This window comes from Condylura cristata, unplaced genomic scaffold (genome assembly GCF_000260355.1).
Source record: "Condylura cristata isolate star-nosed mole 26May11 unplaced genomic scaffold, ConCri1.0 scaffold00011, whole genome shotgun sequence".
Taxonomy (NCBI): Eukaryota; Metazoa; Chordata; class Mammalia; order Eulipotyphla; family Talpidae; genus Condylura; species Condylura cristata.
Window position 1 is genome coordinate 39,187,924 of NW_004567112.1, and position 24,107 is coordinate 39,212,030.

General features: G+C 53.7%; 1 protein-coding gene across 3 annotated transcripts in view; it reads right to left on the reverse strand.

The window, feature by feature from the left end:
* The window catches only part of COL13A1 (collagen, type XIII, alpha 1), a 142,341-nt gene extending 118,337 nt beyond the window's left edge, over nt 1–24,004 (reverse strand). For all 3 annotated transcript variants that reach the window (XM_012723486.1, XM_012723485.1, XM_012723483.1), the window contains exons 1-3: nt 23,790–24,004; nt 23,262–23,565; nt 6,372–6,441 (exon numbers count right to left, since the gene is read on the reverse strand). In XM_012723486.1, coding sequence (XP_012578940.1) covers nt 6,372–6,441; nt 23,262–23,555 — 364 coding nt within the window. In that variant the 5' untranslated portion in view covers nt 23,556–23,565; nt 23,790–24,004. The remainder of the gene's footprint in view (nt 1–6,371; nt 6,442–23,261; nt 23,566–23,789) is intronic.
* Nucleotides 24,005–24,107: the final 103 nt, after the last annotated feature.

Below are 24,107 nucleotides of genomic sequence, written 5' to 3' on the forward strand. Positions count from 1 at the left end.
GCAGGTTTCAGGGTGTTGGGCAGAAAGGAGGTCATGAACAAACCTCTCAATTATTTACATGTATGGCAGGTTTCAGGGTGTTGGGGAGAAAGGAGGTTATGAACAAACTCCAGAAAATAGCTTTTCTGGACCCCATCTCCATCCCAGACCAAAAAGATCCAAGACATCAACAGCTTCAAAAGCCATAGTTCATCACCACTGAAGGGAGGATGCTGGGAACTGAGGGTGCAGTTAAGCAGCCAGATTTGGTGGACAAGCAGACATGTGGAACTGCGGGGCCCTTGGTTTTTTTGTGGGCTTTCAGTGTGCTATTGGGGTTCCAGCTCAGCAGAACTGGTAAGACACGTTCACGAACTTATCTCCCTCTCTTTCTTCCTGAGCTATTCCTTTCTTCAATTCCCCTTTTTGTAAGCAAACCCTTTATTAACCTCTTCATGTGTGCTTGCAATTGATGCTCATTATAAGTCCCTTTTAAGTGCGCAGGTGAGGATCCACAATCAGGCAACTCATTTCACATTGGGGTTTACCTGTCACAAGAATTTACTGAAGATAGTATTTTTTTTTTTAATTTAATGTTCTCCTTCAAGTCATATCAGCCCATCAAATTTTCTTCAGTGATGGCACCAAGTGATACGTTAGTCTGAATTCTCTCTTTTACAGGTCAACTGAGTCTACAATGAGGAGAACCACAAAGAAATGGGGGGGCTGGGTCTCTTCTGTTGCAGCCCAGAGGAAGTGAGAGGGACCCAGTGAGGGACTGAACCTCTGGACACAGCTCTTCTCATGTAAATGTCAAGAAGCTATTGTGGGAAAATTTTGGCGCCAGACAAAATTTGGTGCCAGACAAAGATAATGCTTCAGAGTGGGTGGGCACCAGCTCTTACCAACTATGGAAAATAACCAAGCCTGGAGAGGCAATTCCAATTTGAATATAAAAAAGCAGTGCATGAGAAAGTAAAGCCCTATTCACAGAACCACAGATTTTTGTTACTGGAAAGGGTTTCTCTCCCCTCTAAGGTATCCCCCACATCACTGCTAGTTATTACTCTAGGATACATATTAGAACGGGTTACATCTGTACTTCCCAGCCTTTTCTGATGCCACATCATGTCCTGTGGGTAACAAACCCTAAACACAAACACTGCTTCCCGCCATACCTGCACCCAAGGCAGACATCATTAAGCGATAGCCACATCTGCTGAACCTGGATGCAGCCTCAGAATCTGACTCAGACTAGCCCTCCAAGCAGTCATTACCAATCAAATGCCATGATGATGGAAACTTTGTCTCCCACTGAACAGAGAACAGGAACTCTGAAGCCTGGCCTTTGGCTATCTTTTCTAACCCTCACTTCCATTACCACTTCTATGTCCCAGCTTCCTCCAACTGCTTGCCATTCCAAACATACTCCCCTTTCCTCACTCTCAGACCTCTGTCCATATCTGTGCCAATGCTTAACTTCTGTATGGTTATTCTCCCACCTCCCACAGTAATGAATGTGTATCTGGCATGACCCCCAGCAAAACACACTGCCTCCTCTGGACCTGGGGGCAACCGTGACACTAAGTGCTGGCCCAGGACATATGCAGAAGGGATGTGTGTCAGAGGAAGGGATGTGCTTTGAAGGATTTAGGCATACAGGCCCCAGGGCCTCTTCTCCTTTTTTATTGGTGCTTTTTTCATGTGCAGGGGACAGTGACAACAATGCAGCTGCCCAGAGATGGCACAGTCACCCCCTTGCCCTAAACCACTGTCCCCTGGCCCACGAGGAAGACATCTACTGTCTGCCTTGTTGGGGGGCTGTTGTTATGGTGGCAGCTACATACCTTAACTCTACACCTTCCCAGCTACGTCCTTGTTTATATGACCAACCTCCAGGTCACCTCCTCAGTGACACTTTCTGGGAGTCTCAAGCTTCTCTGGGATCTGCTGCATGTCACACCTCTCATCAGCTCACTTCAAGCCTCAAGATGCCTGTGACCACTCCCTCTAGCCTGGCTGAAGGCAGCCCCTCTCCCTGTCATCAGCTTCTGTGCCAGAGCTGCCTCAGCACCAAGGCACGAACCTGACCAGATCCCCGCCTTGGCCAGCTACTGCAGCCCTAGCCTGGGGTCTGGGGCTAATGCCTGACACTGGGATCCTGCACACAGAGGGAGCCCAGGGACATGATCGGCTTCAGCAGCTCAGCTCATGGCTCCCCTGACGTGTGCAAGCTCATACCATCCCCCGCCCTGCCAGCCCCTGCCAGAACCTGACATGGCCCAGCCCCACCCAGGCCCAGGGTGGCGGGTCTGAAGTAGCTGCTTCCTTGCCAGGTCGGGGCCTATATTGTCCTGCTGCTCATTTGTTACTAAGAACAGGGCCAGCATGGGAGAGTTTCTCTGATCTCTGTCCTCTTCTTAAGTGGCCTAGGAAGTCTCATGCTCTGTATCTCTGTTCTCCAGGCCCTTCTCCTGTCCCACAAGGCTGTGCGCTTTGCCAAAAGCCCACATTTATTCCTCTGAGCGTCTCACTGCTGTGGCCCTTTTAGTGAGGTCCAGCCTTTGGCATCCCACCCCAGACCTGAGGGCCCATCCCTCCCCCTGGCAAACAGTGTACAGAAGCAGGATGTAGCCATTGCAGCCAGTAAATGGCTATTTTGGGACAGGGAGGGTCCTGGGAGGATGTTGGCGAGGTCAAAGTAGGAAGGGAAGGAGGTAGGTGTTCTGCCCATGGTTATGTGTCTCAAGCCCTCTGGATATTGCCTATGGAGCCCAAGGCAGAGCACAAGCCTCAGCCCAGCCAGCTTCAGAAGCAAACTGGGGGCAGGTATGGGTTTGGGGTTATAGCCTCTGATGTCACAGCTGCTGTGAGCAGGCAGATGGTGTCTATTTACTCGTCTACAAACAGTGGTTTCATCATCAGGCAAGAGTCAGAGCAACCTTGGGGGTGGGAGCTGGGAGGTGTCAGAAACCAAAGGGGAAGCAGAGAACACGAGAAAACCCAATCACTCAGGAGTGATCCTGATCGATCGTCTATAGAACATTCACTGAGCATCTCCTAAGGAGGGGGTCCAACACGGGGTGCTGACAAGAGAAGAGCAAATGATGCTCTGACTTTGCCCATGGCATTTTACAAATGGGTCTTTCTGCAAACAGCTGGAAGAGCCAGAAAGCAGTTCATCCAGGAATTTCCTTGTTCCCTACGGAACAAGAATTGAGGTGCAAGAATACGAGAGGTGTTTTACTCGTGGCTTTGCAAACATTTCGGAGCTCCACTTCTGCTCTCTCTAGGGTTCTGGGTGGTCATCCCTCAAGGCGGAGAGCTCTGTACTGGCCCAGGCACACAGGAGGGGCTCAGTTAGGGTCAGCCACAAGGCTGCAGGTTTTCGTGTGTAGGAGACTTTACTGCCAAGTTAGAAGTCCCAGGTAGGACCGAGGGGCTGGTCCCAGAACCCAGCAGGGTCCAGTTCATCATAGCAGACAGATCTCACGCCACAGCTTCAGTGTCTGAGCTACACTCTGCCTCCCGTCCAGTCTCTGTCTGTTGACTCTCTGAAAGGCTGCAAGGGCTATTTAGTCTCCATCCAATTTGGGGCTTTCTTTTGAAATTCTCCTGGTGTTGCTAATCTGGGCTCTAGTCTATATTTTGGGTCTGAAGAATTCTCTAACACCCAGGACGCCCCTCCCAGAAGTCCCTGCTCTCTTCCTCTGGCCAACTCAGGGCCTGCTGGTGACCCTCGTCACAGCGGCCTCAGGTCTTTGTCTCTCTCCTCTGAGTTGCTTCACACCAAGTCTCCTGGGTCCCACACAGACCTCCAGGAGATGCGGAGAGCACAGTACTCTTCTAAGTCCTTCCCCCCAGGCCCCACATCCCTCCACAGTGTGCCCCACCATGCCCCAGCTCCCAGCCTTGCCCATGCACAAAACTGATGCCTACTGGTCAGGCAGCCACTTTGCTGGCAGACAGGATATCAGAGGCCCAATCAGGCAGGGGAGGGAGAAGAGCAAGCTCTGCCTTGCTGTGAATGTACAGCCAGCATTGCCCCAGCATCAGCAGGTGGGGCTGGGTAAGAACTTCTGCACATTTTTAAAGTACAAGGGCACATGAGACCATGATGATGATGATGACGCTAACATTGTACTTCTCAGGAAACAGGAAAGGTGCAAAGTACTTTCCACAATTATCTCACTGAGTCTCTACCATATACCTGCAAAGTGGGTTGGGTTTTTTTTTTTTTTTTTTTTTTGCCAATTTTCACCTAAAGCACAGAGAGGGTAAAGAACTCATTGAAGGTCATGCAGCTGGTAAATATCAAGAGTGTGGACTCTAAACCTGTATCTTCCATAGCTCTGTATCTCCTATTCTTCATTAATATGTGCTAGTTTATGCAAAAATTGGTTACAGTTGACCCAGAGTTACAAAGGTGATAGATGTGATCCTTTGAAACGCCGGCTGCCCTCGAAACCCTGATATTACTGTCATTTCTGCCAGGCCCTGTCACCCCACCCTGGCTTCATCTCATCTCATTAACCTTGACATTTTCTCCTAAACGCTTTCCCACATCCCAGAGCTCAGTGTCCCAGGCCCCAAAAGAGGGAGCTTCCCAGGACTCTGGACACCCTTTTAATGAAGCTGGACGACACTCTTCTGCCTGAGACCAGCCTCATCTCATCACCATGTCACCATCTCCACGGCAGCACCCCTTAACTGTGACTCCCACCTCAGCCTACTCACTCTCTGGACATTGGTCTCGTCACTTCCCAGATGCTTAACATCTGTCAGTCTTGGAGACTCTGAATGAGGGCCACTCGGACGCCCCAGCTCCCATGTCCGGGTGGGGGGCCTATCAGAGGGTCTCAGGGTGTCCTGCCCATTCCACCTGCCCACAGCAAGAACCACGCTGCAAACTGACAGAGGCCCAGAGCAGGACGGAGTCTCTGTGATTACTTAAAAATGTTACCTGTCCCGGCCCTCCCTGGTGGCACAGCGGGTTAAAGCACAGCACTAAGAAGCTAAAGCCACTTCCGCATGAGTTCGATTCCCGCCTGCCACGGAGGTGACCACATGGCGTGACAGACCTCTCCTGACCCGTCTGCTGCTCCCTTCAGCAGTGTACTTCATTGATCTGACCTGCCTGTTCTGCTCTCCACTCTGTCTCTGGTGAAGCCTCTCGCCGCCCCTGAGCCTCTGGCCTGTACCCCAGTTCTGTATGCACAAATAAATAAATCTTCAAAAAAAAATGTTACCTGTCCCCCCAACCATTTTTTGAGGCTGCCTTCCTTACCCTGGGGAGTACAGCACACCTCACATTATTCCTGGGAACAACTTGCTCTTCTGCCGTTCTCATAATGCCATTCTCACAGAGCTTCATAATGCTGAAAACCTCAGTTCTCAGGGACCACAACTTACCCTGGGTATGAGTGATGACTGCACCAAGGAACCGGGCACAAGCAGACGCCCAGTACGGAGCCGTGAGATGTGCCCCGACCCGGCCGCACAGGGTGGGAGGGCACTAGAGGAGCATCCCCTGTGGGGGTCTGACGATCCAGGGGGTTAGTGGGAAAGGGGGGGATCTGAAGCCAGATTGCATAGATTCACTTCATCACACCGCATGACCTTGCAACTGCCAGCTGGCACAGCCTCGATACCACACAGTGCACGCACAGTGCCCTAAGCTACCAGGTGAGGGCAGGCGTGCTTTCCCATGCTGGAGACATTCAGTCATTCATTTGGGTAACAGACGCTTCTGTCAGGAATTGGATGGAGGAACCATACTGACCACGACCAGCCAGGTCTCCGCCTGACTCCTGGACTTACCTTCGCTTCAACTCTGCATAATATTTCAGTTTGCAAATTGTAGCCACCTCCCCGATGAATCTGATTCTGTGACCTGTGCAGTATACACAGCATCAGGCCCACCAACAGGCTTATGAATGAATGAATATTCACAGGAGCCAACGACAGGTGGGCCGTGCGAACCAGCGAAAGGAACAGCACAGATGTCGTCATCCCGTATTTTGAATGAAAAGTGACCATCTGGGCCCTCCCTGGTGGCACAGTGGGTCAAAGTCCTGCGCTAAAAAGCTAAAGCCACTTCAGCATGAGTTCACCCCAGAGGTGACCACATGGCGTGGCAGACCTCTCCTGACCCACCCGCTGCTCCCCTCAGCAGTGTACTTCATCAGTCAGCCTGTTCTGCTCCCCACTCTGTCTCTGGTGAAGCCTCTCACCGTCCCTGCTCCTCAGGCCTATAACCCAGTTCTGTATGAATAAATAAATAAATAAAAATTTAAAAAAAAGAAAGAAAAGTGACCATCTGAGCAGGGCGAGGCTAGACTACAACCACTGAAGGGGTTCCTGTCACGTCCCTGGTTTGAGGAGCTCCTTACCTGGCGGGCAGTGACACACTGGAGATGTCTTTGGGGCCTCCCGGCGCCTCCGAGAATGGAGCTTCCATTTCTGCACAAGAGACAGAGAGAGGCATTAATGGGGCTCATAAAGGCCAAGCTTTGGGGAAAAGGCAATGGCTTGGTGGGGGGTGGGAAGAGGGGCTGACAGCAGGACTGTTCCTGGATCAAAGACTGGACTGGCCACGAGTGTCTGGGTAATAAGAAGCAGACTGAGAAGGCCCCATCTTGTAATCCCAGTGTCTGATGTCTTTGGAGTGCTCTTAAAGAAATTAACCCCAAACACAGGCTCTATAACCCAGCCATGACCTTCCTGCACCCCACACTTGGGCACGTGACCTGCTTTATTCTGCTCTCTGCTAATTGTTTCCTGTCTAGGTCTGGGTGCCTGGATCTGGGGTGGGGGGCTGGGATGGTCACTTGTGTTCTTCTGGTGTCTCTCACAGAAGCGGGTATGGGCAGGCCTGGGCCAGGGTGGAGGCTAAGTGCTGGGCAGGTCTTTGGCCCCCCATCAAACTGCTTCCTCAACAGTTGCAGAGTATTGAGCCAAACCAGAAGGCCCCAACGAGGTGGCCACAAGTAGACACAGACACCTCTAGACTCCAGGAGGTGATTCCATAGTGGTGATGAGACATGTGTGCAACTATATGACCAATATCTGTGTGTTTACTCTGCCACGGCAGTGCATCAAATGTCTGAGTCACCTGTGCACGTTCGCACAGAGGTTAACAGGGAGGCCTCTAGAGCCAGAATGCCTGGGTTCAGGTGTGGTCCTCGGATCCCCAGCTGAGAACAATCCCTGTATCATTAAGCTGCTGAGAGCATTGAAAAGTCTGATGCAGATAAGGACAGATGCCTGCCCCAAGGAGGTGCTCCGTGAGTGTAGTTGTTACACAAATTGCACAGGCAGAGGGACCTGGAGCCGGGAATGGAGACTGGAATCTGGTCGAGGTCAGGGCAATGAGGCAGGAAGCTGGGAATTGAACCTGCACCTCCTAAAAGCTAGAAGAAGCAGATCATCCCACGACTGAATTGGCCCTTGGACATATTTTGTTTCCTGCAGTGATTTTTATCACTGCTTGTGTTGCCAGTTTTGAAGGTGGATTTCACGTGTCGATCTGCACCTAGTTTCTCTTGAAAAATGGGAAGATTTGTTCATGTGGGGCCTGCACGGTGTCTGGAAGGGACTGTGTCCACTGAACTAAGGCCCTTGACGTATTCACCAGCTGGGATGCTAGCAGGGGCCTCCAATTTCTTCAGCATTTGCCTCCTCACGACTGTGCCATTCTGCCACTCAGGAAGGGCCACAGAGAGGGAAAGAAAGTCACATGGGTCGTCTGGTGGGATTTGGCGTCACAACTGGTTGGGTAGTGGAGACGAAAGGGTAGGAAAGCTTGACGCTACACACCAAAGTAATGTCAGCTGAGCCCCCGCTGTGACCTGGACACAGAAAACCACATCTAATTTTCATATTCAAACTCTAAACTGGGTTCATCTCATTTCTATTTGAGGAAATGGAAGCCCAGAGAGGCTGAGTGCCCTGCCCAAAGTCACACAGCCAGTGCCTAGTGGCTCTGGGAAGAGAATTCAGGCCTTTTGTCTTTTGATACAAAGTCGATCCACCCTGCTAGAGAATGAGGCATACAGATGCCTTTGGGACAGGCAGCACAGTGAAGGTGGGGTGAGGGCAGAAGGGGCCTGGAGGTCACAGCAGACAGAAGGGAGTGGGGGAAGGAGGATTCTCTTTAGAAGCCTGAGGGTGCCTGCTCAGAAAGGGAGGTTGGCACACAAATTATTTGGTGGCTGGATATTGAGGCCAGGCTATGGAAGGGAAGACAGTGGCTTCTGGGTGAACAAAGGACCTTCAGGACAAAGTCTGGTGAAAGGGCCTATGGAGCTCGGCTCTTGGCCTCGCTCGCCCCTTGCCAGTATGGACCGTCCGCATCTCCCTCCGCACATCTTTCCACCCATCACCTGTGAGCTCTTCCAGGGGCTTGCTAGCGTCTGTGCCTGGCATGCAGTGGGCGTGTGACACAGTCTGATAGAGTGACAGAGCCAGTCGCTGAAATGACCAGCCAAGACCAGCCGAGTTTGCAGCATGTTAGTGCAACATATCCCCTGGACATGTCCCTGCATGCTCATGAGGCTCACAGCCATTGTTGGTGGCAACCATGTCTCATTCTCTGCTTTGCAACCAAACTGCTCATTCGACAGCAGCCTGGGGTGAGACGCCAAACACAAGGACACGGAATCAGAGGACACAGCACCGGGGCGGTGTCCAGGGTCCCTGGGGACCAAAGCAGAGGCTGGAGTGTGGCTAGAGTGAATTTGGCCAGAAGGAAGGACAGGAGGGTGGTGGGAGAGCAGCCCTCTGGAGCATGGGAAAGGTGGGGGACGTAGACGGCACAGGCATACTTCTGAGGCTTCTTCACATTCTAGAGCTCTATAGATGGGGTCCATCCATAGATGGTGGGGTCACTGCTCATCCTTAGCTGTGGGGGTGCAGTACTTCTGCAACTGCTCTCCCATGAAGGGGGCTGTTAGATCAAGGTCACACCTACTCCCTGGGGCAACTCTGGGACCACTTACTTACAGCAGGACCAGCCCTTTGCCTCAATCCAGAGTGACTGTGAGAGCCATCCCATGGGACCTGCTGAGGCCTCTGCTGAGATCCCATCACATAATCTCCCTCTGCCAGCCCCACTTTCCTCACCACCCAGGCAGCCTCTGGCTCACAAACCTCCACCTCAGAGCTTATATCTTTGGGGATCCAGCCTCAGACAGGTCTGGAAGTGAGGCGTCAATGAGGCGTCCTTCACTCGGCCCTCGCCACTGCCAGGTGCAGTAGGTGGGCCAGAAACCCACCCATGTTATAGTCAAGAAAAGGGAGATGCAGAGAGGGAAAGGGGATTGCCCCTTCATGTCCCAGACAGCTTTTCTCATCCCAGGGAAGACATCAGGGTAACATCACCCAGCACAGAGAGCTTACAGTCCAGGCCCTCCACCTTCAAGGCCAGTGCTTTTGTTCAGTCTGGACAATATATACAGAGCTCTTACTACCGTGAGACCGTGCAAAGCAGAGAATGAGACATGGTTGCCACCAACAAAGGCTGCGAGCCTCATGAGCATGCGGGGACATGTCCAGGGGGCCGTGGGAGTGGGAGGCGGGGGCCTACGTGCCCAAGTAAGGGGTCTACACAGAAGCCAACCAATGGCTTAAGCAGAGGAGACACGTGGTCACATTTGCTTGTCTGGGCACCCAATCCAGGAACTCATGGAGAATAGACTGGACAGTGAGAGCTGGAGGCTGGGGGTCCTTTCTGGAGGCTCCCATAGCTACCTCGCCAAGTGGGAGATGCTGGTCTGGGCCACAGCACGGCTGCATGCTGGAGAGACACAGGTGGGGGGCAGGGAGGATGCAAAAGGGGAAGAACGGATGGAGAGTCCCCACTGAGACAGAACGGGCAAGAATAGGCTTGAGGGGAAGATGACAAGTTGGGTTGAAGACAAGTTCAGTCGGAGGGTATCCTTGCCAAGGAGTCCAGGTGGACGGGACACACGTGGCCCTGGAGCTCAGGACACAAGGCAAGCTCACAGGGCTCCCCTTGTTTCTTCACGTCACTGTCCTAGTAATTCTAATGCCCCCTCTTGCACAGCCTTCAACATCACTGTCAAGTGAAGACTTTGAGGAAACAGAGGCAGGGGGAAGAGCCCTTCCAGAGGCTCCCACAGCTGCGCATCCCTCCCCATCTGGTCTGTGCCTGCACAACCTCTTTCACAACTGTCTGTGTACCCAGGTGAGGCCAACCTGCTTCGGGGCCCAGTGTGCTAAGCTCCTCTTCCCTGCCACGTCATCAATTTCCTCTTTTCCACGCATTCCTCACATCAGAGGTCAGCAAACATTTTCCATAAAGGGTCAACTGGTAAATAGTTTAGGCTGTGTGGGCCATAAGATCTCCATCATATGGCTCAACTTCACTGTCATAGGTGAAAAGCAGCCATAGATAATTCGAGAACAGAATAAGCACGGCTGTGTTCCCATAAAGTATATTTACAGAAACAGGCTTGAGGGGGATTTAGTTGTGGCTTGCTCACCCTGATGGAATCACTATGCAAACATGCTGTTGTCCCTCTGACCATAGAAAAGGAGAGAAAAATCCTCTCTTGCTCTGATTGAGGCCATCTCTCCAGCTCCCTCCCCAGCACAGTTTCTGTCTCCACTTCACCCAAACAGTGCCTTCCAGGTCCCTGGTGGCCTCTGTCCATGTGGTTAGACCTGTGGCCAGCCCCCTCCACCCTTCCTGTCAACAGCATCTGCTCACTCCTCGCCCTCCCCCTCCTTTCTCTTGGCTCCCCCGGTCTCCTTGCCACCACTCTGAGCTCCTTCCCAGTGTCTTTGCTGATTTCTCCTCTATTTGATGTCTACATGTTGGAGGGCCAAAGGCCCAGCCTCATCTCTGTCCTCTCTGCTCTGCTTCTTTGGGGGCTCTCACTGGGTCTCACGTCAATGCCACATGATTGATGATGCTGTCCACCGTGCACATCAAACTGGGATGATCTGGAGTTCCAGATAGACATATACCTGCTACCCACTTGGCATCTCCAACAATGGGCAGCCCAAAGTCAGCCCAGCAGCACTGAGCTTCCTGCAGTCTGTCCCCGCTGCCTTAGCAGGGCGCTCCCATGGCCATAGATGGAGTGAGGGTGGAGAGCAGAAGCTGGGGGAGATAAAAGGACCCCAGCCTGTCTGCTGCTCAGATCCTTGTCATCAGTGACGCCTTTCTCTCTCGCTGCACATCCTTCCTTCAGCAATTCCTGTTCTCAACTGAGTCTGCGGCCTTGCCCACCAGCACCAGGATCTCACTTCTTCCCACTGCCTCCACCCTGACTCAGCCAAGCCTCATCACCTCTGGCCCAGTTGCTGCCACGACCTTTTGATGACTCCCTCTCCTTCGGCCCTGGCCCAGGAGCTACTCTCCTACATTTGCTGGACTTCTACCTTAGGGCCTTTGCACTAGCTGGCATCACTGCCTGGGTCTTCTTTCCCTAACTACCCACCAGGTTCCCTCTCATGAGACCTTGCCCCTGTGTGTTCCCACACTGTACCTCCTATTCTTTTTCCTTGTTTTGTTTCCCCCTTATGATTTCATGTTGTTGGCTTACTGTCACCCCCAACGCTAAGTTCCAAAAGGACATGATACCTTTGGACTGTTTTATGCATTGACTTACCCCTAGTGCCTAGAACAGAACATTAGGTGGATGCTCAAAAGCTGTGGTTCCTTACACATCAGGAGCTCTCCCATGGGTCTGGCTTCCCAGCCCGGCTCGGACAGTGGCAGGACCTGCAACTCGGCCATGGTAGTACTCAGGGGGTGCGGATTGCTGGCTTCCCTTTCAGGCATCATGGTACCTTCCCCATGCCAACTTCACCTACTTAGTCCACCGGTCTGGCCCTTCCAGCATCCTCCTTTGAGAGCCCTGGTGAGGAATAGCCAGGCTGAGGCTGTGCGGCAGGTGGAAAACCCTGGGTGGGCCCCCAGCCACTCTGGGTGGAGAAACCTTCTGCTTTGGCCCTGCTGGCAGCCAGGGCCTCCTGGAATGCCCAGCACGTCCAGAGCTGAAACACCACCCGCCTGATCATCACAGCTATTAAAATGCCTGTATCAGTATCAAAGGGAGAATGCCAGGCAGCTACTCACTCCCCCCAGAGATGGTGGCTCCAGCCTGGCCCTCAGTTTAGGGGCCACTCCTTCCCCCCATACAGCTCTTGGGCCTCAATGTGGACCTCTATAATAAGTGGGTCAAGGTAGGGGGAAAGAACCCAAAGATAAAGAGAAGATGAGCTTTGTACGCAATCGCCATGACCTTGAACTTGGCACTCCCCACTCAGGGAATCTGCAAAATGGATATAATGCTGTCCTGTCAAATCCTTAAAAGGTGCTGTGGAAGGTTCCTTGGAAACTGTAAAGCATTGTGGGATGACAAACCAAGAGTTAATAATAATAATAATAACTATATATATTGAGCAGCAAGTAGTAGTCACTGTGCTCCTGGGTGGAAAATGTTGTTTAATAATTCATTTGACTATTATTAGTGTACGACTCTTTGTTGAACCCATGTTACCCTTGGAGGCAGGGCAAGACCTTATTTTTTAAAAGATTTTATAAATAAGTATTAATGCATACAAGAAATGGGGTACAGGTCAGACATATGGGGGGTGAGAGTGTTCACCAAAGAGTGGGGAGCAGAATAAGCAGATCGACTGAAATACACTGCTGAGGGGAGCAGCAGACAGATCAGGAGAGGTCTGCTGTGCCATGTGGGTCACCTCCCTGGCTGGGGACAGAACTCATGACACTGGCTATGGGGAGCTTCACAGTGCTGTGCTCCAGCCCTTTGCACCACCAGGGTGAGGGGGGGCCCTATTGAGGGTTACCAAAGGCAAGCCCCAACCTCCAACAAAGCTCCCACTACCTGCAGAATTTGGCAATGTTGCTATGAGCTCGAGCTATGTTTGGGAGCGCTCGGACCTGGAGGTCTCATCCCAGCTCTCCCATAAATGGTGAGTTAAGAGAGAGACACGGCCCTCTGGGTCTCTGTGTCCTCATCCATATAATAGGCAATATTAGCCATCGTCTGGGTAGCTGAGGGATAAAAGGTGCCAAGGCCAGAAAACGAAGAGGACTCAGCAGTGGAGAAGGAAAGCCCCGGCTCTGCCCGCTGGCTTTTCCTAGTGGTCAGGGGAAAGGCCACGCCTCTCTTGAGCTGGTCCCACGTCTGCCTCCTTGGCCACCGTGAGGTTGCTGTGGCCCGCCCCCTCCTGGGAAATTTGGACTCCCGCTTCTTCCAAGAGGAGGTGTGAGTGAGGGTCCTGCCTGCAGCCCTGCTTTCTGACCCTGAGGAATAAAGTTGAAAGGAGTTGCCCACCTGAGGTGAGACCCTGGACACAAAGCTGTGGCTCTACCCTGGCACCTAATCGCAGTCCCCGCCGGCACAGAGCTGGATGTTCTCCCTTCTGCTAGGGCCATTTGCTTCACCCTATATCACAACGGTTGCAGGGTTGGTGGACGTAATCTGTCCCATGAGGGCAGAGCAGGGTCATGTCTCAGGTCCTCCTGACCAGGTCATTTCTTTAGGCCTGCCCCTTGGAGCCACGTCTGAATTGGGATTTGGCCCAGGCTTTGGCAGCAATAAGGCAGATGGAGGTGGGGTGGGCAGCCTTTCCCATGAGCTGCGAGGCACAGAGGCCAGACCAGGGCTGCCCAGTGCTGTGGGCTCAGTGGGCCTAGTCCCAGTGGCCACAGGACAGGGCAGCCCTACAAACTGCGCTTGTTAAGGGGGCAGGCACTTGCGTGGCTGCATGGCCCGGAGCATAGGATGCTCAGAGGGGAAATCAAAGTGAAGGAAACCAGTGCTTTCAGCCCACACCCACCCAAACTGGGCTCGCCTGCTCTGCTCTGTTGGCCCGCAAGCTGGGGACCGCAAGTGTTGCTGTGGCTCTGAAGAACTGTGTTCTCTCCCTGCACAGCTCTCTTTGTGCAATGAGTTTGGCACCTGATCAGAGGCTCCCAGGGCCATGAAACAGGGGCCTGAGGGTCCACCGGATGCCACGGCTGCCTCTGCCTCCCTTTCTTACCAGAACCACAGACAGATGTGGTCCCAGACTCGAGATGTGTGCCCGAGTGTGAGCTCGCCAGCATTCATATGCTTCTCTCCCGCTAACCTGAGGGCCTGCTGCTGCCTCAAGGAAGGTAAAGAGTTAAATGCCGGAACTAGTAGTGTGGAGACAGTCAGAAGCCAGGTTGGCATGGGGCCTATAACCTCAAGGGTTTAAGGAGATCTGGGGTCCACAAAGGATGAAACAGGGACCCCTGCAATGGAGCAGGGAGGCAATGGGGGTGAGGTGCTGGGGTGGGGTGTGCTTGTCTCCTTCCCACAAATGGGCACTGAACATCATGTGCCAGGGCTGAGGAGAGTACTAGACACATGCATGGGCAAATGGATAAGGAGGCTGCCCACCTGGCACTTCTCCAGGGAGAGGCACAAGGAGCCTACAAACCACAAGTGGAACACCCACTGTCATCAGAGCCATGGTCAGGAGGGGCGAGGTGCAGAGACCCCAGTCCCTGGGCATGGACTAGAGGGGCTCACCTCACCACCAAGTGATGACCGGGCCAAGCTACACTGGCGAAGGACCCAACATGATAATATGCTTCTTATAAGCCAGGCAAGGATCACGCCTTTAGTAATTCTTCCAACACACAGTTTCATGAACAAGGAAATGGAGTCGGACAGGTGAATTAACTTGCATGAAGGTAGGTAGCCAGGAAGGGCAGAAGGATTTGAACTCAGGAAGCCTGGTCAGAGCTCACAACCCTCTGCTGTATGTATACTACGTGAGGGTGAGAGCTTGGTATTTTCCTAAAGATTGCAATACCTGGTACTGGAGGACCAGCCACCACTCAAAGCACTTACTTTGACATCTTTAATCCTAAAATTGATGTTCAAAGAGGGAGATGCTGTCATTATCATCACCTCCAGTTTACAGAGGTACAACCCCAAACCATAGAGAGTTCAAAAACATGCTGCAGTTCTCACAGCTAGTAATTAGCAGAGCTGGATTTCTACCCAGCAACCTGGCTCGAGAGGTTGTGCTCTTAGACACGCCAGTGTGTGGTCATGTGGGGGGCCCAGAGAGTGAAGGGAGGGGAACCACAAAGCTGGGGAGAGAAGCGAGGGCCAGGTCCTGTAAACCTTGTGATCCAGAGATGAAAAAACCTAATTTCTGGCCAGAGAGCAATAGGGTCATTAAAGAGTCATCATCTGGCTGACGTCATGAGAGTGTTTAGGATTTTTTTAAAGATCACCTGGCCGCCACGGGGGTGATGCAGGGGCAGGACATTGGGAATGGGAACAGGTGAGATGGTTGCTGAGACTGCCAAGGGCAGCGCCAGAGAGGGGCAGGCAGTGATGGAGAAAGGTTCTGTCTCTGGGGATGGAGAAGGAGGGCGCAGGTGCTGTGGAGGCCAGTGAAGGCCAGGTGTTGGGGGAGGGCTGGACTTCCTGCTCAGTTCAAACATGTTGCATTTGAGGGGTTTTTAGGACATGCTGGGGGGGGGGGGTGGAATGGCAGGTGTGGAGACGGAGCTGGAGCTCTGAGGAGACGAAGAACACACAGGACATTACAGCCAGTGTGGCCAACCATGGGACAGTGGGCTGTGTGGGTAGTGAGCTTCCTGTCCCCGAGAGCATAGAAGCCAGAGAGCCACAGAGGCTGTGGGGTGATGCTGGGACAGCCACGGCTCTCTCCCTCCCACACTTTGACTCTGTGGGATGTGGACAGGCTGCAGGTGGTGGGACCCCTCCCACTCTCTGATGTCGTGACACTGAGTGTCCCTGAACCCGGGGAAACCTCAAGTTCCAGCTTACAGGGAGGGAGACACAGGGAGGGAGACGAAGGCTGGAAGAGCCCCAGCGAATGCCTCTTTAACCCTTCCTGCATCCCTGTCCCCAGAGGCCACTCTCCTGCCCTACAGTTCCCCTTGTCAGCGCAGAAAACCTCAAAGTGAGCAAAATGCCTCTTCATCTGGCATCTGAAGCTTCCCAGTAATTGGAGGTGTGAAGTCCATTGGACAGCAGAATCCCAGGCCCAGTGACAGCTCTGGGGAAGATGGGGCCGCTGGGTGAGCAAGGCCTCCCTGCTGCAACTTCCCCCGAGCAGAGAGGAGGTGAGGAGGATGGAGGCCAGGGTGGCCAGGGGAGGCTGTGGGCAGAGGGATGGGCTGGGCAAGGCAAAGTTCCCCGAGAAGCTGGGGAGGTGGGGGCAGAGGAAAGAGAACTGAGGAGACAGCAGAACACAGACAGAAACAACCCATGTGGTCTCCAGCCACGGGGCATTCGGGAAAATCACAGAGCTTCTAGGGGGAGACAGGGCCCCAGTGTCCTGGGAGGCCATGCCAGCCTCTCTTCCGCCCTTTTGTGTTCAACTCACCCTTGACCTTTGAAGACCCAAAGGAGTCCCTGCCTTGCCCTGCAGGCCGGAGAGAGCTTCTCTCCAGGGAGGCCCCCACCCAGGGTATGTAGCAGAAATCTCCAGACTGGATCAAGGGCAGCGTCAGCATGGAGTGGCTGCAGGGACCCCAGGACACCCCGGGGAGCCGCCGGGCCCTAGCCCGCCCCACACCTCCACTCCGTGCACAGATCTGGGTCCCGGCCTTGTGTCTGTGTAGACTGAGGGCTCTCACTGACTGCTCTGGGAGGGGCGGAACCAACCAAAAGAGGGGAGCAGCATTTAGAGGCGTCTTCCAAACCTCCTTTGCCCTGGATGACAAACTCTCAGTTGATTTTATTTTTTTGAAAAATAAAACAGCTGGCCCTCCCTGGTGACGCAGCAGGTTAAAGCACAGCATTGAGAAGCTTAAGCCACTTCCGCATGAGTTCAATCCCCGCCTGCCCCGGAGGTGACCACATGGCAGACCTCTCCTGGCCCGCCCGCTGCTCCCCAGCAGTGTACTTCGTCAATCTGCCTGTTCTGCTCCCCACTTTGTCTCTGGTGAAGCCTCTCACTGCCCCTGAGCCTCTGGCCTGTACCCCTGTTCTGTATGTACAAATGAATAAATCTTTAAAAAAAAAAAAGAAAAGAAAACAGCAACAACCCTTCCCAACTTCTCACCCTTCTTTAACCTGCCCCCCTCCCACTGCCCCCCGCCCTTCAGTTCCACAGTCTGGAGTAGGACCCCACTCAGATCTCATTAGGACACGCCTCACTGGCCCCACCAGCCCGTCAAACTCGGCCTGGGACCTAGGTGCCATATGGGTGACATTGCATGGTGAGCTTCAGGCCCTGGGGTACCCGGGGGTTTGCAGCAGGGTTTGAGCAGGGTGCAACCTGGCCCTGGTGTGCTTCCAGTGCCTCCCAGGGGACACACACACACACACACACACACACACACAGCCTAGCCCGGAGCAGCCTTCTCGGGCAGATATGATGAGAAAGGGGAGCATTGCTTTCAAGAGTTTGTTATAGAACTTCCATCCTTATCTTGCTCCCAGAAGGGGTATTAAAGTGACTGATAGACAGACAGACACATACACACCACACAGCCCGTATAGGAAGACAGCAGTAAGTGAGAGGATAAAAGGAAAGTAGGAGCTGGGGGATGAAATAGAACTGGCAATGGGCCTAACACTAAAATTCCTGCTTAGCTACCGTCCCCTGCCATGGGGTAAGCCCCAGACTTGGTGCGGAGCTGCCCAAAGGATGGTGCAGAGTCCAAGAGACACATTCGGGAAGCCCAAGCCTTCTGGAAACAAAGGCTGGACAGGGACTCTTCCCAGGTCTTCCTCATCAAGACCTGAGCAATAAGGCAGCATCAGTGGCATTCCCACAACAAAGATGGTGGTGTTGGCCTAATGACAGATCAGCTCAGCAAATGCCACCTCTATGGGATCCGTGGGATCCACCCCTGTGAGATCTAGTGGACAGACAAGACATTTAAAGGCAATAGAAAGGACACCGCACAATGTGTCTGAGGCTGTGCCAGGAAGGCAAGTGGATTTGACCTGTTGCATGGACTCAAATAGATGGGCCCAGGCAGCCCATGCGAAGGACTCTCGCTCCTATCTAGGCTCTCCAGGGACGAGTATGTGGAGTGGGAAGGGCCGCTGTGGTTCTGGAAAAGAAGATATCAGCATATGCTTCGTCTACCTATTTCCATTCTCTGGGATAGATGTTGGGCAGGGCCAGGAAACAACCAGGGAGGGCCCAAGAGTGATCCAGGGCCATTAAGAGTAAGGGAAAAAACATCTTTCTGAAAACATTGTAAAAACGTCCTTAGAATGCTATCTGCTAGTTTTAAGACCCTTAAAGGAGCTGTAAAACAGTCACAGCTCTTCCTGGCTTTATCTATACTAAGTATAGATATGTATTTCGTAACTCAGAGTCATCACAACACCCTTGCTAGTTCCGGTAGCTTCCTGGAACACTGCTGAGGACTCTGATGTGCAAGCCTGAGGGCAAAGTGCGGGAAACGTTGCATGATTAACATGTCTGCTGAGGGCCAGGGAATGCGGAGCAAAGCATACACATGTCTTGACTTTGCCACCCCTTGATGGCACAAATAATTACTAGAAGGGAGAGAAGGTGAAGAGAGAAATGCCTGTCAGACATGGGGATACCTGGCTGTGTGGCCTGTAGGCCTGTTTTCTGTCTGTGGAGTGAGGGGACTGGATCGAGGGGTTCTGAGATCTTCCCTCTGTTAACTCCTCACAAGACTCGTCACTTACTCACTGCAAGAAACGAAGAATCGTTTCAGGACGCACACAGAGAAGCCCTGGCTGCGTGAGACCCCCAGGCCCAGGGCCTGTGCACCCACCGAGGCCCAGGCTGTGATCTACACAGGCTGCACCCTGCACCACACCAGCACTCTCCTCGTCATCACCCACTCCTGTCCTCTTGGCATTTCAATCCTCGGGGATCCCAGGCTCCCCAGCACCCCAATCTTTTCAGTCCCTGCTTTGATCTCTCCCCTTAAAAGCTCCTGTGGGAAAAAAGGCCCAATAAAAGGTCCCTTGCACACCTTCTCATAGTGAGAGGTGGTAGTTGTTATCATTATTATTTTAAGGGTGAGTGAGCCTGCCTGGGGCCTCTTAGCATCTAACTTGAATGCCCAGGTCCCTTTCTTTCCCGGGGAATTCCTAGAGGTGGGGAATGTTCCCCCTACTGAAAAGATTGCATCACGGACAGTGAGACGGTGGCACAGGGATATCAGTTTTCTCATCTGTAAAATGGGACCACAATGGGGTCATATCGAGAGCAGCTGTGAAGACTGAGTCACTGAGTCACCATGCACAGCCCAGGCCTCTGGTAGCACTCTCTAACCACTTAGACTCCAAGTGGAGCTGCTGTTATTCCTACTGTTAGGGACAGGGAGTCTGTCTGGCATTCCTCAAAACTCTCCTTGAAGGTGGCTACTCACACCCTTTGCTTCCCCTGGCCTACAAAATCAGTTTGCTATTTTATTAGATTTTTTGGTTTGCTCTTTTAAATTCCACTACTTTCTTTTTCGCTGCACTCCCCCTGCGAAGCCCTAGGTGACACTTGATGTCCTTCATTCGGGACATTCCAGCTTTTTCTTTCACGAGCAAATCAAGTACCCAGCAGCTGGAGCGCTCATTAAGGGTTCCCGACCAGGGGAGAGACCCTGATGGGGGAGGAGTGGGGCCTGAGGTCTGGAAGCCACCCTCAGCTCCCCAGGCAATGCACACCCCCCACTTCCCCCCAACCCCCCACCATTCTGGCCTACCCCTCCCAGGCTTAACCCCTTAGACCTGGGCTTTCTGTTCACATGGGGCCCTGGCTCATCCCATCCAAGGATCTTTCCTCTAGATGCCAGCTCCCTCTTCCACCAGCTCCCAAACACAGCTGTGCCCCAGCACAGTGCCTTCTCCACTGTGGATTCCTGTCTCCAAGCCACTGCTGTGTGTGTCACCAGAGGGCCCAGTGCCCTCAGTGAGGCCAGGGAGAGTCCAGGCCCACCTGCTTCAGGACAGTCACCAACCCCATGTGCTGTTCCACTTCCCTCTCCTAAGAGTCTCCCCTTGCCGAGAGGGAGGATGAGGAATCTGAGATTCAGGGAGGGGTGTGGCCCACCTAGGCCACCCCACCTGGCTGGCAAGGCCCAGCTGGAATCCCTGTCCGATCCCCATGCTCACTCCCACCGGGTGCCCCCCAGAGCAGGAGCCCTGCACATCCATGTCGTGCTCAACATCCCCCTCTTCTCTGGGCACCCAGGGTCTCCATCTCGGCCTCACCCCTTCTTCACCACTGCCCCCGGCTCAGACTGGGGGAACATACCTAGGAGGAAAGTCCTCATGTTGCTTGGGGTGGAGGAGGAGGGGAAGCTTTGCTGCCTCAGAAGGGGCTGGTTGCTGGCACAGCGCCACCCAGTAGAATGTTCTGGGATAAGGCACCTGCCCTATATCTGTGCAGCCACTAACTACAGGGGTCTCCTGGAGCACCGACTTGAAATTTTTAGTTCATTTTAGTTAAGTAAAATCTAATGAGTACTGCATGGGATGGGGCGGTCCTTAACGCATCCCCTTGGCAGGCCCCACCCAGGGGACAGGTCCACACAGAGATGGTCACCACCTCCTCCTCCCACACAACAACCCCTCTGGCGCTGACACCTCCCCTGCTGACCTCAGGGGCCACTGCTGATGCCATTTCCACCATCCCTCTGTGTCCCCACTGCACCCCAGGCTCCTCTGCCTGGCACTAGCTTCTTGTTTGACCTCCATGCTCTGCCTTCAGCTCCCACTCTCAGGCATAACTGCCTTTCTCAAGACCTGTCAATGGCTCTCCATTGCTCTCAAGCAGAACTATCTCTAAGGCCCTTCCTGACTCAGGCTGTCTCTCTCCGGCTATAGCTCCCATCACGCCTCTCTGCCCACCCTCCAGAATCTGGGACTTACTTCTTTCACTTCCTCAAGGCAAACGTCTCTTTCTGGCTTCCAGCCTCCAGAAGCTTTTTCCTTTGCCTCTTAGAACAATGTCTCATATACTCAATCCCTGTGGCCTGGAAATCTCCTGTCTACCCTTTAAGCCTTTGCTTGAAAATGACTTTCCCGAGAAGTCCCTGCAGTCAGCTACGTTTTCTTCTTGGAATCTTATTTGTAAATTTAGGAGGGCAGAAGTGTGTCCTCCGTAATCCCTGGCCCGTAGCTACTGCTCTGAAAACATTTGCTAAATGGATGAATGAGACTGGACGAAGCAGGGTGGCGGGCCATAGCAGAGCGAGCGCCACAAGGGGAGAGAGAGAGGAGGCTTGGCTTCCAGTCTTCGATCTGCCATGTGACTACAGGTAACAAGCAGGTTAAACTCTCACAACTTAGCCTACTGCCTCTTGGGACATAAGAGAACAAGGAACTTACTTTAAGGCTCCTCATCTGCTTCTGAGGGCGAATTCAGAAGTCAGGCAGGTAAAAGATCTAGCAGTCGGTGAGCTACACATGATACTGCAGCTTGAAGAAGAGGAATCAGCATGTCAGATAACTTTGTCAGTTCTGGGCCCCAGAGAGCATGAGACTTGGCAAGGGTAGGTCCGTCTTAAGCAGAGGAAGCAAGGATCTGGGAAAGACTGGGTCAGCCCTGGCCAGCAGGAAGGGTTGGGAAGGGGAGAGGATGGAACAAGGAGGAAGCAAGTGACACTCCAGGGTCTAATGCGTATCCCTCAGCAGTCAGGCTCCCTGAGGTATCTGGGGGAGTCCTCCCTCCCCTGGCATCACTTAGCCATGCTCAGGAGCACTCTCAGCCAGTCTGCAAAGACTGTGCTGCTCAAGCTGCTGAATGCCCCACCTCAAACCACTACATCTCCATCTCCTTCCCCCACACAACACACAACACACACACACACACACACACACACACACACACACACATACACACGGCCCAAGCTCCAGTCTGACAGCCCTCTAGATTGACTGTAGCACTCTGGAGCTACAGGAATGCACTGACAGCTAGCACCAACAAACTTGCCCCACAGCCACCATCTCCACCCTGGTGCTGTGACCTCCCACTCCTTGGCCATCGGGGAAGCCGCTTTAGCATGTACCGCCTCTGCCTGGAACAGGCACCTGAGAGCCTGGCTATAGCGAATGGATGTACCAGATCCGAATGGTCACAGCCCCCACTGCAGTTAGAGTCAAATGCATGCCATCTCTTTGTGAGTTCAGAGATGTTAGGGTATTTGCCCTAGGTTGCACAGCTTCTAAGTAGTAGAGTGGGAATAAGACCCAAGCACAGGACTCCTCTGCCTGTTGCCCACTGCTCCCTACCACCTCCTACGAAGCAAGAGCCCCCGCACATACACATGCCACCACCACACACATAGCGTGGGCAGCCTGCTTCAGCGTGTTCCCAGACTTCCACAGCCCTCACCTGTAGGGCCCCCTGCACCCGGGCTCTGCATCTCCAGGGCTGTGCAGATTCTCAGCCCTCAACAGGCCTCACATCTACATGCCCAGGCTTTCCTTTGGTGGCACCAATGAGACTGTTCCTCCTTCTCAGGGAAGGAGAGGTCCCTTACCATGGTTAAGGGACACGAGTGACTTTTAATCCACTTGGAATCAGGGTATTTCAGGAACGGGAGAAAATTCAATATCCTTTCCCCAGAAAAATACACAGACACAAAATACCAAGTGCCATTTCAGGAAACGGGGAACAAGAAACCCAGCTGAAGAATAAGAGGGTATGGGATAATTCATGGCCAAGGCCAACAGGACCAGGTCCATCGCATCTGGTCCTTAGAGATCTGGGACAGTGGGCAGGAGCAGGACACCTCCCCCTACAAGGAATGCCCCCTCAACCCTTTGGCTGATCCATTCCCACGCACTCTCTTCCCAATGGAACGTGGCAATAAACTGTTCCTCCAGACAAGGAGGAAGGGCTGCGGGGGTCCAACAAACTGCCACTGGCGGCCACCGAGCGCGCGTCCCGCCGCGTGGGCGCTGGGCGGCTCTCACCACCTATGCGGAGTGATGAGAGGGAGAAGTGGAACTTGCCAACCTCCACTTACCCGGTGCGCGGTGCCTTCCTCCACCTGCCCGGTGCGCCCAGGGCGCTCCCGGTTCGCGGCGGGAAAAGGGGGAACTGAGGGGTCCCGCGCAAGCAGTCCGGGTCCCCTAGGTCCTACAGGACAACATCTGTCCCAGCTCCCCACCCCTCCCGCTGACAATCTGTGCGAGGCCGGGGCACGCAGCGCGCTCAGAAGACGAGAAGCAAGAACCCGCGGGCACCCGCTGGTCCGGAGTTTGGAGGCTGCGCGAGGGGGCGCCGCGGGGAGGGAGAAAAAGCCAGCAACAAAGAGCACAAACCTCTTCCAGCAGTTGGTTAACTCGTCCCAAAATAGCCGCCTCCATTTGCTGCTCCCCGCGCTCCGCTTCCAGGCGCTGCACCCGGGCCTGCAGCTCGGCGGTCCGAAAGTGGGCGAGCAGGCTGAGCCCCAGCGAGCAGAGGGCCAGCGCCAAGATCCCGCAGTAGCCGGGACTGGGGAGCCGCGCGCAGCGCTCCGCTGGCGCCGCCGCCAGCTCCACCGTCCCGGGCGCGCCCAGCTCCCCAGGGCCGCGGGCACCGGCTGCTGCCGCTTTGCGAGTGCGCTCCGCCACCATCCTTTCGCGTCTTGAGAACCAATAAATAAATAAATAGAATAAATAAAAGCAAGAGCCGCTGCCCAAAGGCGTGATCCAAGCTGTGCGGCGGGGGAAAGGGCTGTATCGCTGGAATTTGTCCCTTTCCTCTTGCTCCCGGCAAAGAGGACGGAAATATTAGCAGCAGGAAGGGGAAAGCCGAAAAAACATGACCAGCGGTAATCGGGGTACACCAGGTGAGGAAAAAAAAGTTACTTCGAAGAAAGTTCCACGTTCTGGAAAGTTAGGGGAATCTGGCCGGCTCTCCTCTCCTTCAAGTATTTGCAGAGTCCTCAAGTTAATTCTGTGCTGTGGGTCCTTGTCGGTGTCTCGCGTCTCCCTGGCGAGCCAGTTTCAGTCCCAGCGCGAAGGGGCGCACATGGAGAGCCCCATGGGCAGAGGTGGGTCGTGGCCGCTGCCGGGGAGCGCTGGGGCCGATTCCGGCGCCTCTGTAACTTGACACACTAGCGGCGGCAGCTCGGATCGGATGAGCAATGAGCGCTACTTCCCAAACTAATCTCTCCCAGCACCCCC